The sequence below is a fragment of the Hippopotamus amphibius genome, chromosome 17 (assembly GCF_030028045.1).
Source record: "Hippopotamus amphibius kiboko isolate mHipAmp2 chromosome 17, mHipAmp2.hap2, whole genome shotgun sequence".
NCBI lineage: Eukaryota > Metazoa > Chordata > Mammalia > Artiodactyla > Hippopotamidae > Hippopotamus > Hippopotamus amphibius.
Window position 1 is genome coordinate 62677793 of NC_080202.1, and position 17505 is coordinate 62695297.

General features: G+C 57.2%; 2 protein-coding genes across 48 annotated transcripts in view; one reads left to right on the plus strand and one right to left on the minus strand.

Moving 5' to 3' along the window:
* WIPI1 (WD repeat domain, phosphoinositide interacting 1) overlaps nt 1-17419 on the plus strand; it is a 30137-nt gene extending 12718 nt beyond the window's left edge. The window contains exons 5-14 of one of the 6 annotated variants that reach the window (XR_009049938.1): nt 2460-2483; nt 4400-4497; nt 5037-5129; nt 5797-5867; nt 7067-7174; nt 9894-10058; nt 10828-10935; nt 11488-11606; nt 11897-12340; nt 14663-15157. Coding sequence is in view for 5 of the 6 variants with exons in the window: in XM_057714838.1 (XP_057570821.1) it covers nt 2460-2483; nt 4400-4497; nt 5037-5129; nt 5797-5867; nt 7067-7174; nt 9894-10058; nt 10828-10935; nt 11488-11606; nt 11897-11997; nt 16792-16848 (944 nt within the window). In the remaining variant the exon portion in view is untranslated. Of the gene's footprint in view, nt 1-2459; nt 2484-4399; nt 4498-5036; nt 5130-5796; nt 5868-7066; nt 7175-9893; nt 10059-10827; nt 10936-11487; nt 11607-11896; nt 12341-14662; nt 15158-16791 lie in introns of those variants that run through there. The other 5 variants (XM_057714838.1, XM_057714839.1, XM_057714842.1 and 2 more) reach the window with 5 other exon arrangements.
* Nucleotides 15149-17505, minus strand: part of ARSG (arylsulfatase G) — a 116560-nt gene continuing 114203 nt past the window's right edge. For all 42 annotated transcript variants that reach the window (XM_057714824.1, XM_057714807.1, XM_057714826.1 and 39 more), the window contains one exon: nt 15149-16140. In XM_057714824.1, the coding sequence (XP_057570807.1) occupies nt 15866-16140 (275 nt within the window). In that variant the 3' untranslated portion in view covers nt 15149-15865. The remainder of the gene's footprint in view (nt 16141-17505) is intronic.

The following is a 17505-nucleotide window of genomic DNA, read 5'->3' on the forward strand; positions in this document are numbered from 1 at the left end:
GCTTTCTGAAAGTGGGGTACGTGGTGCTCCTTTGCGGTAGCATAGAGCTTCTGTGAGCACAGACATGATTTCTCTCCTTTCTATTTTTAAAAACTGGAAAGCATATGCCATTAATCAACCCGGAGGGAACCGCATTTTATAAATCACTGTTAACTTGCTTTAAGTTTGACATATACTACTATAAATACCAAGGTAAGAATGATTTAGGATCACAGGACTTCCCGCACATTCCAGCCGACGGGGCCTTTGCTTCTCGGGTGGAGGGCAGGCATGTCTCCTCTCCAGCTGCAGAAGGATCACAGCCAGACCACTTCAGTGGAATTATAGCTGACCAGGACTTATGAAAATGTGTGTCAAGTCTAACGTCCAAAAGCCACATGAAAACCTAGCTCCTCATACTAAAAAAAAAAAAAAAAAAAAAAAAGGCCAGAAGAAAATATACTCAAAAAAAAAAAAAAAAAAGAAAGAAAATATACTCAAATATTGAGCATAGTGAAAAGCCTCTGGGTTTTAGAATTAGGGTGCTTTTTTTTTCTTTTTCTTTATACTTTCTGGGCTCGGCACATTTTTTACACCATCACTTTTATGTTATAAAATCATATCAAAGAAAAGGCTCATTTCCCTTCGACAAAGGGTTACAGGGGACACTTGTCACAGAAACAGAAGACTAGTAGAACGGGAACATCTAAGCCTGTAGCGAAGTCTTCCTACTTTCCTCTGGGGCTTCACAAGAAATAAAAGTGCATTCTTAGAGCTGGGTGGGTTTGTCTGAGAATCGGACCACAGGAAACCAAAGGAGTTCACGTTCAGCGTTTCTGGGGACCTTCGTGAGTCTGCAGGGGTTGGTGGGCAGGGTCCCTTGGCTAAATTCAGGTGGGCTGGCCAAGGTGCAAGCCCAGAGGCAGAGCTGTCCGCTGTGTGGTTACGGGTCAGGGTGTGTCTGCCCTGGCCACCCGCCTTGGTCCCTTCTTGTCAGACTCTGGTGTCAACTCACCCTCCATTAGTTATTACAGGACGCTCCATGTTAGCGGACGACGTTTAAGCGTCCTTCCTTTCTGGGATGTTTACATTTTAATACACAACTCTGAAGGTCACCTCACACCTGTTAGAATGGCTGTAATCAAAAAGATAAAAGATAACAAACGTCGAGGGTGTAGAGAAAAGGGGGCTGCTGGTGGGAATGAAAGTTGGTGCAGCCACTATGGAGAACGGTGTGGAGGTTCCTCAAAACACTAAAACTAGACCTGCCCAATGATTAAGTAACCCCACTTCCGGGTATTTATCCAAAGAAAATGGAAACACTGACTCGAAAAGATATCTGCACCCCGTGTTCACTGCAGTGTTACGGACAACAGCCAAGACATGGGGGCAACCTAAGCGTCCATCGCTGGATGAGTGGATAAAGAAGATGTGGTGCACATATACAACAGAGTACTACTCAGCCATACAAAAGGATGGCATCTTGCCGTTGTAATGACGTGGATGGACCTTGAGGGCATCACGCTAAGTGAATTCAGCCAGGCAGAGAGAGACAAATACCATATGATCCCACCCGTGTGCGGAATCTTCAAACAGGTTCATGGAGAACAGAGGACAGATTGGTGGTTGCCAGAGGCTGGGAGTCAGGGGGAAGGAGGGTGTGAAATGGTTGAACGGGGTCAAAAGCTACAAACTTCCAGTTAAAAAATAAGTCACGGGGGTGTACTGTTCCGCATGGAAATATAGTTAACAACACTGTATTGCATATTTGACAGTTGCTAAGAGAGTAGACCTTACAAGTTCTCATCACGAGAAAAGTAAATGTTTGTGACTGTGTGGTGAAGGATGCTGACCAGACCTGTCGGGGCGGTCACTTTGTAATACATGCAAACATCAAATCGCTGTGTTGTACACCTGAGACTAATTTTAAAAAATTTAAAATTAAACAGCAATTAAATTAAAAAGAAAAACAAACTCCGAAGGGTCCGTCCAAGACTTCGGCTCAAAGGCCCCCAGCGGTCCCTGCCACACAGGTAGGCCCTGATTTTCAGTGGAGGAAGGAAGGACGCGAGGATTTGGGCTCTTGGAATGTTCAAGCTGGAAAGAACCCTGGATCCCCGCGGCCCCCTGACTCCTCATTTCACGGGTAGGAAACGGGCCTGAAAGGGCCACGGATAACTGAGCCCGTGTTATACGGTGGACGGTAGACCGGGTCTCGAACCCCCATCCTCTGCCCGTCTCTGCCAGACATTCCTGAAACACTGCCTTTCCCCCCCAGCAGTTCCATTGAGATATAATTCACACGCCACACGATTCACCCATTTGAAGTGCACAGTTCAGTAGCTTTTAGTGTATGTAACCATGGTCGCGGTCAGTTCCGGAACCCTTCCATCCGTTCCCCCCAAGGAACCCATACCTCTTAGCCGTTGCCCCCGCGCCCCCAGTCCTAGGTAACCCTCCTCTTCTTTCTGTCTTCGTAGGTTTATCTATTCTGGACGTTGCATGTAAGTGGAATCAGGCCACACACGCTCTTTGTGAACAGACTTCTTGCCCTCAGCATAGCGTTTTCAAGTTTCACCCGTATTGTACGTGTCAGTGCTTCACTTCTGTTTAGTGTCTGGCACTTTTCCATTGTGAGGATACACCGTGTTTTATCTATCCATTCATCAGGATGTCGGGAATCACACCGCTATGAACACTCGTGCATAAGTTTTTACGTGGCCATAGGTTTGACTTCCTCCTGGGTGTATACCTAGGAGTGGGCTTTGGGGGGTTATGTAATCACTCTGTGTTTAACGTTTTGAGGACCTGCCAGGCTGTCCTCCAAAGCACCGCTCCACGGTGTACTCCCAGCAGCGGTGTCTGAGGGCTCCAATTATCTGTCTTTTTGATTATAGCCGTCCTAGTGGGTGTGAAGTGGAAGCTCATCGCAGTTTTGAGTAGCACGGCTTTTTTTAAAGCCACGTGCTCAGAACCCTTCCGCCGTTGCCCGCTGCTTCTTAGGATCCTGGCTCTTGGCTTTGGTCTGGCGCTCAAGCCCCTCTGCAGATGCCGTGTTCAGCCATAACATCTTTGCTTTGGTCTGGCGCTCAAGCCCCTCTGCAGATGCCGTGTTCAGCCATAGCAGCTTCGCTTTGGTCTGGCGCTCAAGCCCCTCTGCAAATGCCGTGTTCAGCCATAGCAGCTTCTCTGCTGCCCACCCCTCAGGGAGGGGGCCCACCACGCAGGCCACCCCCGCTCCTGGCTGTCCACCCTCCCCGGTTCCACTAGACCAGAAAGCCTTCCGCCTGCCTAGCGGTTCTTGAAATTGCATTTTGATTGCAAAGAATCCGGGCGAGGTGGGGAGTTGGGGTTCCCAGAGAAAACTGGGACGGCACGAGCGGTCTCTTCCGAGACCGGGTGACCCTGTACAGGCGAGAGGGCTGCAGGGAGCCTGCAGGAAAGGGCGCTGGGCTCAGTCTCCTCCCTCCCACAGCTGCCTGGCGAGTGATAAGGGCACAGCCCTGGCGGGTCCTCGGCAAAGCCCGAGCAGGAGATCAGACCTTGGTTCCCTTCCTCAGCGTTTGCTTTTTTTACCTCTGCTCTTCCCCCAGCAGATTAGGGTCAGGTCCACTTTAGCCTGATCTGCAGTTTCTCTTATGCTTTTATACGAAACCCATTTAACAGACGAACTTGTAACAAAGCCACCTTTTCTATTTAAAAAGATGCCCCTCCCACCTGTTCTGGTAACGCTTCTGGTTCTGGAAGTTCCTTGAACTCACTTCTATCACGTACACCCCTATTAATCGACACCATTATTGTGAGAATCCTTTACTTAAAAGCTATTACAATCCTCCTTGTAAATAAAAGTGGCTTAGGTGTGGCCCGGTGCTTTGACTGGCTGATTGCTCTTCCAGAGTGTTGTTGAAACGCCCCCTTTCTCTAGGTTGTCCCCCAGCAGGCAGACTGCCCTCAAGTGCCTCCCCTCTGGCGGGGCCTGTTTCCCTTATCGAGGCGGGACACGTGCTCGGAAACAGCTTCCAAGCAAGTCCTCCCCGCCCCCCACCCAGCCTTCCCACCCTGCAGCCAGCGGTGACGCTTAATCGCCTGCAGAAAGGCCATCACAGCCTGCCCGTCTACACTTATTTCTGTTAGCTTGTCGCCTGGAGGGTAACGGAATAGAGAGAGAAGTAGATGTCACGTCAGGTCCCTGGGGTACAACCCAAAGAACAGCGTTTAAAATACCCTAACGTGCGCCCTCTCGGCTGTGGTGCGGACACGTCAGTGCGGCAGCACGAGGTCGTCCCCTGGGAGCTTAGGTCGTGGGTGAGACGAGTCACCGGGAGTCAAGGTCGGCAGGTGGCGCTGTGGTCGTGCCGGGTCCGGATGCCCTTCCCGGGCGTGGACCCCGGCGTCTCACCTGCGCTCTGCTCTCCGCCAGGTCTGTGCGCCCTGTCCATCAACCATTCCAATTCCTACGTGGCCTACCCCGGGAGCCGGACGACAGGCGAGATCGTGCTCTACGACGGACACTCCCTGGTGAGTGGCCAGTGACCCCGGCCGGCCCAGCCCCCTGCCTGGCCGCGTGGGCCGTTTCGGGTGAGGGGGGAGGCGGAAGCAGCTCCGGCCACAGCGTGGGGTGTGGACGGGAAGGTCGTGCCCTTTGCCCTCCTCACCGTCCGTCCACGCAACCGCGAGGCCGCCTGCCGGGCCGGACAGACGTCGTGCCAGCTGGGGCCGTGGCGCGGCCTGTGACAGCCTGCGGCCGCGTCCCATGTCCCGTGCCCTGCCTCCGCCCTCCGAGCTTCCAAGAGCGGCAGGATTGCTGCAGGAAGCCGGGCCCCAGAGATGCATCACGGAGAGGGTAGGAAAAGGGACAGAAACACAGCAGCCCTTGAAGCAGGATCTAGATGCACCGGGAAGCCACGTGCAGCTTCTACGCAAACGGCCTGCTGGAAAGAGAGATGGGGAACCCAGCAGAGGAGGGAGGTGTCTCCGAAGGAAAGGGGAGGGAGGGGAGACGGAAGGCATCCTCTCTCCGGCCTGGCATTGACCTCCCGTTCCCTTTTCGCCAACAGAAGACTGTCTGCACCATTGCCGCCCACGAGGGCCCGCTGGCAGCCATCGCCTTCAACGCCTCGGGCTCCAGACTGGCCAGTGCCTCCGAGAAAGTGAGTGTCCTCGGGGGCTCGTCTCCGGCCGGGGGGTGTGCCGGGGGCCTGGGCGCCAAAGAGCTGGTGGAAGGGGACCAGTGACCCGAGCGTTCAGAATCCACTGCGGACGGAGGCCCCTGGGCCCTGCGTGCGGCGCTGCATTTATGAACTCAGCAGACCGAGGGCCTCTGCGGTGCAGGACACAAGCCGCTTGGCCCAGAACCATGCGGTCTGGTTAGGAAACTGCACGCCCGTCATCACAGATGCAGATAGGTGCTGAGCTCCAAAAACACAGTAGAGACAGAAAGCCTGGCTGTTCAGCAGGAGAGATTGACATCTTCTTTCTGGAATAACCAGGGAAGGTGATGGAGTTGAAGTTCAGGTGCCACAAGAAACAGGTGTGGTTTGGACGGGCAGAGACTGAACGTTCGCGGAAGCCAGAGCAGAGGGCAGGAACCCGCCAGCGCCTTGGGCTCGGGTGGGGAGGGCAGGGAGATGGAGGGTGTGGAACTCACCCCCCAAGAATGGTTCACAGGGCACGCAGACTCACCAGAAGCCTCTGTGCACAGCCCCCTGTGCTTCCCCTCCAGAGCAGATGCTCCAAACCAGACAAGCTTGTCTCTAAAGGGAGGCGTCTGCGCGAAGGGGTCACGGTACGAAACGCCCACCCGCTTTTCTCTTCCAGGGCACCGTCATCCGTGTGTTCTCAGTCCCCGAGGGACAAAAGCTCTATGAGTTTCGGAGAGGCATGAAAAGGTCTGTGTTCCCCGGAAAACCCATTTTAGAGTACGCACGGGGGTCCTGCACGGAGCGGCCGTGGAGCCCCTCGCCTGCCCGGGGGGAGGGACAGCGGTCCTCTCCCAGGTGACTGACGAGAGGCCCCGCTGAGCGCCTGGGGCCCCTGAGAGCTGGGAGGCCTTTGTGACCTGGGCCTCCAGCCTGGGAAGCCCTTCCTTGAGGTGTGCACAGGCGGCTGGCCTCGGAGAAATGAGACGGGCGAGAGAGTCACAGCCCAAAAGTCATTACTGATCCTCCTCGCGCGGATGAAAGAGTGTGATGGTCTGGGGTCCTGTCTGCTGCACGGCTTGCAGGTGGCAGACTTCCAGCCTGACAGGAAGGAGCGGTGCTAGGTTTTTGCTCACCCGAGAAGTAATCCAGTGTGAATCTTTCCAACCTTTTTTTTTTTTTTTTTTTGTGCCGCTGCCTGGCATGTGAAATCTTAGTTCCCCGATGAGGGATGGAACCCGCACCCCCTTCCGTGGAAGCGCTGGGGAAGTCCCTGAATCTTCCCGACATTAATTTCAAAATACGAATGATACAGTGTCGAAGGGATTTTAGGAAACACAGGCAGGTACCGTGGGTTCCGTTCCAGACCAGCACGGGGAAGCCAGTATCAGCCCAGAGCGAGTCACACACGTTTCTTGGTTTCCTCGTGCGTGTAAAAGGGATGTTTGCACGATACTGCAGTCTATCACGTGTGCGATGGCATGATGTCTAAAAAACAACGTACATGCCTTCATTTTAAAATGCGTTGTTGCTAAGCAAGGCTGACCATCAGCTGAGCCTGCAGCACGTCGTCATCTTTTGCAATCGTCACATCAAGGATCACTGATCACAGGTCACCATGACAAGTAGAATAATCATTAAAAAAGCTTGAAATATAATGTTGAGGACCATCAACACATGACACAGAGGGGAGAAGCGAGCAAAGGCTGCGGGTAAATGGCACCGACGGGCTGGCGCCAGGAGGGGCCGGCACGAGGCGGGGCTGCCACAGCCCTTCAGCCTGTAAAACACGCGGTGTCTGTGCAGCCTTATAAAGCGAAGCGCAACAGCACGAGGCCGGCCTGTGCCCGGGCCCTGCGGGATGCGTGCAGCTTATACACATACGTACATACACGCAAAGCTGACGTGTGACCCATCGTCTCACCCGTCCCCGTGGGTCCGTGTTCCAGGTACGTGACCATCAGCTCCCTGGCCTTCAGCATGGACTCGCAGTTCCTGTGCGCCTCGAGCAACACGGAGACCGTGCACATCTTCAAGCTGGAGCACCTCGCCAACAGGTAGGCACAGCGCCGGACACTGGTCACGCTAAAGGAGTCGGGTCCCGGTGGCCCGGCCAGCGCACAGGACGTCTTCCCTCCCTGTCGAAGCCACGCACGTGGCTTCACGCGTTCTGTCTCCACGCGGGCGAGCTGGGGCCGCCCTCCCGCGCGCACAGCCTGGCCCTGCCCCATGTGAGCGGCGAGACCCCAGGCAGGTGACCCAGTCTGTCTGTACTTCCGTTTCCTCGTCTGCAAAACCTAAAGTAATGATGATCGTGTGCGCATCTCAGGCCTGCAGTGAGTTCCTGGACCGAGAGCACGCGGAGTGGGGTGCCGGGCAGGGCGTAAACCCTAGTGAGCGTTCGCCAGGCTCGCGACACACACACACCGTGGTGCTCAGGCCGGCCTCGCGCGGTCGCCTCGAGCTCGCCTGTGCTCCCCTTCTGACCGTCCATCGTGTGTCTTCTTGCTGGACTGACCCTCGGAAACTGCCCCTCCGTCCTCAGACTCCCCTTTGCCCTCGGGAGCAGAGTCCCAGCTCCTCCAGCCTGGCGTTCGAGGCTTTTCTTTTCTTTCTTTTCTTTCCCAAACAACGAGAAGAATGTTTCTTTGTTTTTGGCATTCTCAGTGTAATGGCTACAGACCCAACATACTTAAAAATCTAACCTGCATTATTTTCTCTATCACTTTTTTCCTTTTTTTTTTTTGGCTACAATAACTTTATTTTTAATCTTAATTGGAGTATAATTGCTTTAGAGTATTGTGTTAGTTTCTGCTGTACAACAAAGTGAATCAGCTGTATGTATACATATATCCCCATAGGTCCTCCCTCTTGAGCCTCCCTCCCACCCTCCCTACCCCACCCCTTTAGGTCGTCACAAAGCATCGAGCTGGTCTCCCTGTGCTCTGTAGCAGCTTCCCACAAGCCATCTGTTTTACACTTGGTAGTGTGTATATATCGATGCTACTCTCTCACTACGTCCCAGCCACTTTTTTTCTTAATTCTACTGAAGTAGAGTATAGTTGATACACAATGTTGTGCTAATTTCTTCTGTACAGCACAGTGATTCAGTTACACACATATATACATTCTTTTTCATATTCTTTTCCCTTATGGTTTATTGCAAGATGTTGACTAGAGTTCCCTGTGCTCTACAGGAGGACCTGGTTGTTTATCCATCCTATATATAGTTTACATCCGCTAACCCCAAACTCCCACGCCATCCCTCCCCTCCCCCGCCCCGCTCCCGGCAACCACACGTCTGTTCTCTGTGTCTGTGAGTCTGTTTCTGTTTCGCGGATAGGTTCATTTGTGCCATATGTTAGACTCCTGTAGATGATCAGACCAAGCGAAGCGAGTCAGAGAGAGACAAATGCCATGTGATATGGAAGCTTCTCTTGATGCACCTCACCTGCCGCGGAGACCGTCCGGCCTCCTCCCCCCAGGCCGGCCCAGCGCGGCTCCGGCTCCCAGAGGCCGTCGGCCTCGGCATCGGACGTGCCCGCCTCCTGCCCCCCCAGGCCCACCCTCGGCTCAGAGTCAGCCCCGCCCCACCAGCCCCGCAGACCCCACCTCATAGAAGAGCACTTGCCGGGCGCCGGCTTGGACGCGGTGTTGCCGCTTTGGTTCTCACGGGCCGCGGACCGTGATTGCCCCGTTCCCCACCGAGGACGGCGGCGTCTGAGAGTGAAGGAGCAACCCCAGCCCTCCCTGCTCGGGGGTCCTGGAGTGGCCCCGGCCTGTGCCTGTCCGCGGCACCCTGCCTGAAGCTCTCTGTCTACACCTGTGCTGGGCCTCCGCCTCGGATGCGGGACCTGGGTGCGGTCGCGCCTCTCTGTAACCCCCGACGGTTAGCGCAGGGCTCAGGGCGACCGCGCAGGTGCGTCCCGCGGTGCTCAGGGGCTGGCCGAGTGGCGGGAGCCCGGAAGAGACCCCCGAGGCCCAGGGCGGTCTGTCCCGGGGGTGACAGGGAGGAACAAGCCCCAGGGCTTCGGAGCGGTGGGCTGTGTCCCCCGCCAGGATCCGCCCCTCAGCGGTGTGCCTGGGGCCGTGTGCCGCCTCCCTGGGGCTCGCAGGGCTGCTCCGCACGGAGGCAGGTGCGCGCCTCGGCCGCTCCCGTCTCACAGCAGAGCCGCCCGCCGGCCCCCGTCTGGCGGAGCCCCCAGGGAGGCCGTGTGGCGGCTGCGGAGGGTGTGCCGGGTCCCGTGAGGCCCCTCCGCACCTCCGGGCACTGCTGGCAGCCTCGCCGGTGGCTCGAGGGCTGTACCCAGACACCCGTCCAAGCGTCTTGCCTGGGGGGTTGCTTCCCACGCAGTCTGGCCGGGAGGCCTTGACGCTGAGATCGGCCTGTTCTTTCCTTCCGTGAGCCCAGAACAGGCCTGGGCTTAGGTGACAGAGTCCAGGGACCGATTCCAGCTCACTCTCTGCCCAGCCCCCTTCCGGGAACCAAGAAATCAGACTCATCGTCCGATTCAGCTTTCTTAACGTGGGAAGGCTGTTGCGCTGGCGACCTCTTCACAGCCGTGCGGTGGCTCTTCCACAGGACACACGAGCCCGCGATGCCCTCCGGGCACGGCCGGGATGGCATGTCCCGAGCGTTCGGGTGGGCAGGACGTCGCGCCAGGGCACAGTGCCTTCCCGCGGCGGTGAGCGCGGCGCCCGGCCTCGGGCCAGGATGTTGGACGGCTGCCCGGGGGAGGTGGCTGGGTCTCACCCCACCTGTGCCTTGCTCCCCAGCCGACCAGAGGAGCCCTCGACCTGGACTGGCTACGTAGGAAAGATGTTCGTGGCCGCGTCCAACTACCTCCCCACCCAGGTGTCCGACATGATGAACCAGGACAGGGCCTTTGCCACTGGGCGTCTGGGCTTCTCCGGCCACAGGAACATCTGCACGCTCTCCACGTACGTGCGGCCCCACGCTCCTCACCAGGCATAAACCGTCCCCGATTTACTTCCCCACAGCGCAGGATGCCCCAAACACACAAACAGGTTTTAAGAAAAGCCAAGAGAAGGGAGCCAAGAAGGGCCCACAAAGTCAGCCCCCCCACCCCTGTGGCCCCTCAGCAGCGTTCCCATCCGGTTGGACCCTTTCTCTGGGAGCAGCTGAGCTGGAAGCTGGCGCAGGAATTTTAACCTTCCAGTTCCAATGACACTGTCTTGAAAACAGTTCTCAATTTTACGGAATTATGAAAAAAGTCTCTAAGTCCAGACACCTATGGGGTCGAGATGTGTTTTATCTAAGACCTTTAAAAGTGTCTATTAAAGTTGAACATTTAAAAAATTTAGTAAAACTAGCCAGCGAAGATGGGGGCCAGTTTTGCACCTGTGTCCTTCCCGTCGCTATTAAAGGCAGAGACACACACAAGGCAGGTAAGCGGATACTTTTGTCAGAAGGAGCAGCTCACAGAGCAGCAGGGTATACACACATGCTTTTGCCTCATCCACACAATTATGGTCAAAGACAGAAGTCATCCTCAAGGTAGATCACTAGAACGCAACGCAAGGAAATCACCAGAAACCCGGACCCTGGGGTCGGTGGGCTGTGGGTTTGTCGACGGCGGGAGGAGATGCAGGTGATGCCCGGGGAGGGGGGGGGGCGGGCTCTGTCCCCGGAAGCTGGTCCAACGCCCACGCGCGGCGTCCTCACAGCACGTGTCTTCTTGGCCCGCAGGATCCAGAAGCTGCCAAGGCTCCTGGTGGCATCCTCCAGTGGACACCTGTACATCTACAACGTGGACCCTCAGGACGGAGGAGACTGCGTCTTAATCAAGACTCACAGGTGCACAGGCCCGTTTTCAGAAAGCCAGCCTTCCGAGAGCAGCTGCGCTGCGCGGCCCCTCGGCCCCAAGCAGCGGGCAGCCTCGGGGTTCGCCTTTCCTTCCTCCTTCCCGGGAGCGCGGGGCCGAGCGCGGGGCCCTGCGGGGTGCTGGGTTCGCGTCGGGCTCCGCAACCTGCAGGCCCCGCTCCCGCCGGGGTCCCTCGGACGTAACGGGCGCTCAGACACGTGTACGCGACTGAACTGAGACGTGCTCCTGAGCCCCCAAGCTGGGCTCCCCCGAGAGCCCGCCCGGGTGCCCTCACCTGGCCGTGCGCGGGGGGCACGGGACCACCTCGCTTTACCGAACACCAGAGACGAGACGTCCCGTGACTGGCGCGGGCGGCGGGGGGGTCACGTCGGTCCACGCCCACCCGGCAGGGGCCTGGCAGGTGTCTGCCTTGGCCTCCGGGGCCCAGCGCGCCCTTGCCGGTGCTCTTGCGGGGGGCAGCGCCTGGGGCGCGAGGTGACCTCCCCTCCCCCTCCTCCCCCTCCCCCCTTTCCCGCCGCAATCAGCTTGCTCGGCTCAGGATGCGTGGAGGAGAACAAAGAGAACGACCTCAGACCTCCATCACCTCAGTCTTACGCCGCAACCGTAGCGCGCGCAAGCCCGTCCGCGGCGTCCACGGTGCCGGGTGAGCGGGCGCGGGGGCCCCGTGCGCGGCCGCCCTCCCCGCGCCCGGGCCCTAAACGGGGCGGCCGGCCCCCCGCAGCCCTCTGCCTCCCGGAGGACGTCGGCCAGGGAAGCGGGAGGCGGGTGGGAGCCCCGCCGTCCAGGGGCCGCACGCGGTGGGCATCTGGGCCCGTCGGGGGCGCAGCCCGTCCCGGGGCTCCCCGGGTGCGCGCTCTGCCGCGGGCCAGGCCCGGGGTCGTGGGCTGGGAACAGACCCCGTGGCCGCTCTCACGCGCCGCTCTCGGTCTCCAGGTTACTCGGAGGACGGCGGGGCGCTCCGCGGAGAGGTCATCCCCGAGCACGAGTTTGCGACGGGACCCGTGTGTCTTGACGACGAGAACGAGTTCCCCCCAGTGAGCATCGGGGACCCTTAAAAGCGCCCCGTCCGCGTGCCCGGGCGGAGCCCTCACCTGCGCGCGGGCAGAGCCCCTTCCCTGTTGTCTAGTCCCTGACGGGCAGCCGTCGGGGCTTCCTGGGCCTCAGACCCCACATGCCGGCCCGCCCGACAGTGTGAGGACAAAGGCACCCCAGCCGGCCCCGCCCCGCCGCCCCCGCCCTCGGAGGCCCGCACCCCTCCACGTGGCTTCTTTAGCGCTCTCTCTGCTGCTCACAGGGCAAGAACGCGTGCATATAAATGCTTGTTTTCCTGAGGTTCCTGAGATGCTCTAGCAGCACCCTGCCGCCCTCGTGCTAAAGGTGATGCTGTGAGAGGGCTGGGTGCCCGGCCCCATCCGGCTCCGACGGGACAGACCCCTGTTCCTTAACAGCCACTTAGAGAGCGGGCCGGGGTGGGGAGCCCCCGGGCACCTCCAGCCAGCCCCCGGCATCCCACTTCAGCCCTTCTGGCCGTGAGGGCCCAGGCGTGGCTGGGCGGTGGGCAGGGGTGAAGAGAAGCTTGTCCCCCTGCTTCTGAGTCTTCAGGCTTCTCGTCAGCGCTACGTAGAGACCCCTCTCGTGAGCTTCAGTTAGAGAACAGCCCAGACAGTCCACTTGAAATCATCTCGAGACGGAAGCGGTGTTTAGGCCAAGACTTGGAGAGTCAGCCGAGGGTCCCTGCCGGAGGCAGAGAGAGGGGGCCACTGGGTGTAGATCTGGGGGTGCAGTGTTTTCTCTGGGTCGTGGTTTTGGAAAGTTGGATTCCATGTGCCAGAGGATGGAGTGCGGGTCTGGCTTCTCTTGCACGTAGCGCTGTAGGGCAATCTAGTAGGCACAGTAAAAGGGGAGAAAAGCTGCTGTGGGGCCCTTCCTGCAGGACTGGAGGGCCCTGCTCGTGACTTCCCAAAAGGCTCTGTGGCTCGCAGCTTGAGATCGACGTTTCTGGCTTTTAATAGACAGATTGTCGAATATGGTGCCACCCCGTAGAGTTTAGGGATGGAAATCAGTCATTCTGAAAAATACTAATTATGCATTTAAAAACATCTCCCTACTGAGAGATGACCTCCCGATAGGCCAGTTGTTTTGCCGTTGGGTTCTCTTGCCTCTACTTGCTCTAGAGGGAGCTTTTCTGTCCTCCCCCCCCCCCCCAAAAGTTGGTGCTCATTTACCTGAAGTTGCATCTTGCAGGAACCAGAGCAGGTCAGGTGCAGTGGGGATACATGTGGAATCTAATGGAATCAGCAATTTTGGTAAACGTCTGTGACGGCTGTAAAAGATTATTAGATTGTCAGATTCTTACCTGTAATCAGAGTAGACCTCAAAACCTCTAACGTTTACAGATTTAGAATATTGGCATTCAGAAGGTGAACCCTTGCCAAAGAAAACCTGTATCAAATAATAGGTACACCATGTAGATCATTTGGAGTGGAAAAAAAATAATGGAGATGCTTAAGAACTAGCACTACAATGAAAGGCCTGTTGGCTTACTCGGTGCCAGGAAGCCTGGTACGAGCCAGTCGTCCTGTCTCCCTCGTAAGGACCAGAGGAGTGGAAGTCGGTTTAAACTGCATTGGGGATTTTTATTTATCCACAAGGAAGGCGTCCTGTCAGTGAGACTGTCGATCACTGAACAAGGTTCCCCAGAACAGTCGTTAGGCCCTAGCAATTACAGAGCAGCCCCCGTGTGCAGAGCCGGTGGTAGGGGTCTTGCAGGCCGTCAGACCCCTGCCCTGCCCTCACGCCTGCAGCAGAGCGATGGGGTAGCGGGTGGGCTGCTCCATCTCAGCGCAGGAGGGTCAGAGGCCTGAGTGCCCTGGGGTGCTCGTGCAACAAGGACGTCTCAGTCACGCCCTCACGGGCAGAGCAGTCCACTGCGGGTGCTGAGAACCCTGCTCTGTCTGCCTCTGTTCTCAGCGGTGCTGTGCATTCCAGACGTCTGTCCAGAGTCCTCATCTCTGCCCAGATTCCTGAAATCCTTCCGGGATCCTGACAGGTCTTGGGGTCTCAGCTCCTCCCCGACACAAGCATAGGTTTGCCCGGGTAATAGCTCCTGTGGGGCCGCTGGGTCAGCGCTGCTGGTCTTTTTTAAATATACTGACACTAACCTGGGTACGACCCCTCTTTATCTCCTCGGGATTCACTTTGCTGCAAGCGCAAGGAGAGAAAAGAGAATTGATCGCTTCTGGTCCCTTAGAAAGATGCTGAATTCAGGAAGGGAGCAGCTTTGATTTCGGTAACAAGCCAACCTTGACAAGTCTGCATATTTTCTGACATTCGTCTTACTCTTGGGACCAAGGGTATTCACTGACTTTTTCGTAGTGATTTAGCAGTCTGTGTTTACAAGTAAGATGAGCCTTAAATATATATATACATGTATATATACACCCACATAGATATCAATACACACACACATTTTTACAAGTAGCATTCTCTGAAACTGTCACCTCGTCTACACCTAAAGAAGATGGGGGACTTTTCTGGGGCCACAGGTGAGGGTCGGCCCGTGGACGGAAGGGCAGGAAAGCTCTGCGGGGCCCAGCCTCCCCCCGCCGACCCGCCGTGGGCACAGCACTGTTGACTGTGCAGCCCGCCTGGCAGCCACTTCCCAGAAAGAGTAAGGTCGCTCTGTTCTGATTCCGGTAGATACTCTTGTGCCGCGGAGATCAGAAGGGCAAAACGAAGCCATCGTGACGGGCAGGAGGACCCCCCCCCCCGTCAGGGGTGGAGGAAACACGAAGGTGGACGAGTGGGGGGGCAGGAACCCAGAGGACGTGGCTCCCTGCCCAGCAAGCTCTTCTCAGCCCGGTGGCCGGCGGGTGCGGGAGCCGCTTGTGCCCACGTCCTGCCGTCGAACGTGTGTCCCAGCCAGAGCGTCCATGCAAATGAACCATATTGGTCTATAACCCGAATTTCATATTAAAACAGCATCCTTTAGAAAACGTATGCTGCGTAAAAATGTACTCACAGGAGAACCTCTCTGAATTGTATTTCTTGGATATGACATAGAGAGGCTATTTTAGCCAGGCAGAAGATTTCTGCAGTGCCTGGGATAAATCATTTATGACCTTTCAGTCCCATTTAGGACACTAATAATAAAACCATGGCAATGCACATTTGAGGCTTTAAAAGTTTATTTCTTTGTGGTTCGAGGAAGCAGGAAGAATTCCCCAAATCTTTAAAATACAGCCATTTGACCTGCCTTGGGCGGGGGGGGGGTGGGGCCATGGACCTCTGTGGGCGGCGCTGCTCTGAGACCTGGACGCAGATGTGACTTTGTCAGGTCTGCACCTGTGCTGCTCACAGCTCCCCGGGGGGACCTAGACACGGAGCATCTCCAGCCCACCTGGTCAGAATCCACACCGTCACAGGCTCCCAGGGGACCTGGACGCCTACAAAAGCCAGGGAGGCGCTCGCTGCTCTAGATGCCAGCCGGGATGAACCTCTGTTCAAATGGCCAGCAAAACCAGGTACATTAAAAAAAAAAAAGAAACTAAAATGTATGGTGTGCCTGCGGGGTACCACGTCACGAGCCAGGCAGGCATTCTCACGTGTCACCTGCTTCCTCTTCAAAATCAGCTTGTGGGTTAGGTTACATAACTGCCCACGTTCAAGCGTTGGGGCTGGGACCAGGGCTGACTCCTGACGGCAAGGCCTGGGTGCCTTTTCTTACCCCTCGGGCTCAGCAGGTTCGCGGAAGGGCACGCGGAAGGGACGGCGGGGGCGCAGGGTGGTGGCTTCACAGCCCGGGGCGCAGCCTGTTGTTAGAGCGCATGTGGCGCGGAGGGCAGCACTGGACGTGGACCTGGACGTGGACCCGGCCGCCCCGCTGCGCTGCCGCTGTTTCCCTCACGCGGCCCGGCAGCGGCAGGCCACCCGGCGCGGGTCGCAGCAGGGGGTCACCGCGGGGTCCTGGCTGTAATCTGCTCGGGAGACGTGGTCAGCGGCGACGTCTTCGAGGACCCCTGCGAGAGCCGCTCGGACGCGGGGCAGCGCTCTCTGGTACTCGGCACCGCCCCTGTCCAGGGGCACGGCTTCCGCCACGTCCTCCTCCAGGTTAAAGATGAGGGGCGGCTCGTGGCGCCGCTGGGGGCCGACGCTCCCGTCGCAGGCTCTGGCTCCACCTGGAGAGAGGGGGACCACAGAGACCCCGTCAACCCCAGCGACGGATCACAAGGGCACTGCCGAGGCAACCCCCTTGAGAATCCCCATCCTCATCCCGGTGATGCCCCGTCCTCCAGAATGAGGTGGACCTTCCCCTGGGACTCGCCTTCCGAGCCAGTGGGACAATGGCTCGGATGGCTTTCTCTACCCTTGGGGAGTAAATTTGATTTTTATTTTTTTGGAAAACTGATTTCTTGAATCCAGAGGGTACTCTGGCAAATTAGGCAGGAAGGCAAGGAGAGTCCTTTCACTTCAGGCTGCAGTTCAGTTTCTTGTCTGGGTTAGAACCTGGCTGTTAAGGCGGTCCCTGAGCACGGGTGTCGAAAACGTTCGGAGCAAGCAGGCTCCTTGGCTGTCCGTGGTTCACAGGATGTTTTTCCCCCTTTACGGTACAAAAAGTAGTTAAGCTCTCTGGCAGGAATGAATATAACACAATCAACGAAAGGAATTCAGGCAAAGCTCAGCCCTGGGACGTACCGCAGCCCTGGACACACCCTTTGCCTCTGGCCTCCTCAGCAGGCAAACGTGAACGAGGTAGAAACTGACCGACCACTCAGGGGGAAGCGGAGCCTTCTTCTGGCCCCGAGGTGAGAGAGAATTTCTTCCTACAGGGGACCCTGTGTGACGGGACAGCCAACAGCATCCTTATGAAAAGCACAGCTGCGTGAGGAGGGCGGTCCGGCCGATGACTTTCCATCACACCCTCCGCTACAAGCCCAGAGCCCGACGCCCACGTGCACCTCGGTAAAAGCAAACCTCCACGGAGGGGCCAGCGCCACCCCACGCGAGGACGCGGCTTTCATTCGGGGCCCATCTGGACAGAAATACAACAAGTGACACACTGAGACAGAAGACTGGGTGAATCACGTGGAGCACGTCGCCTTCAGGAAGCCCCCGGAGGCTTCTCCTGCTGGGAGTGACCTCGACAGAGAGTGAGAGTCGTGGCCTGGTGTTTGGAGCCGAAGTTGGCGCCTCTTCTTTGTCAACAAACAGAGGTGACGGAAGCTTCGGCAACCAAGCAAGCGCAGGTGGGGATTAGCTCCTCTTGTAAAAATGGAAGCCTTCCCCTGAAGGGCTCAGTGGAGCAGCTCACGTAGAACTCGTCCTCCTCTAGATGCCGGTTTCAAGTTCCAGGCAACATACGGAGAAAACGACCCACTGACGTCACCAGAGAGTCATCGATGCAGGCAGAAAGGAATCCGATTCTGGAAAGCAGGCGGCCGCCTGGGGTGGGGTCTGTGTTTACGTCTTTTCCCCTGGGGACACCCCACCCACCCACCCACCCACCCAGTCAGAGCAGCGTGGAGCAGCTAAAGCCCTGGTAG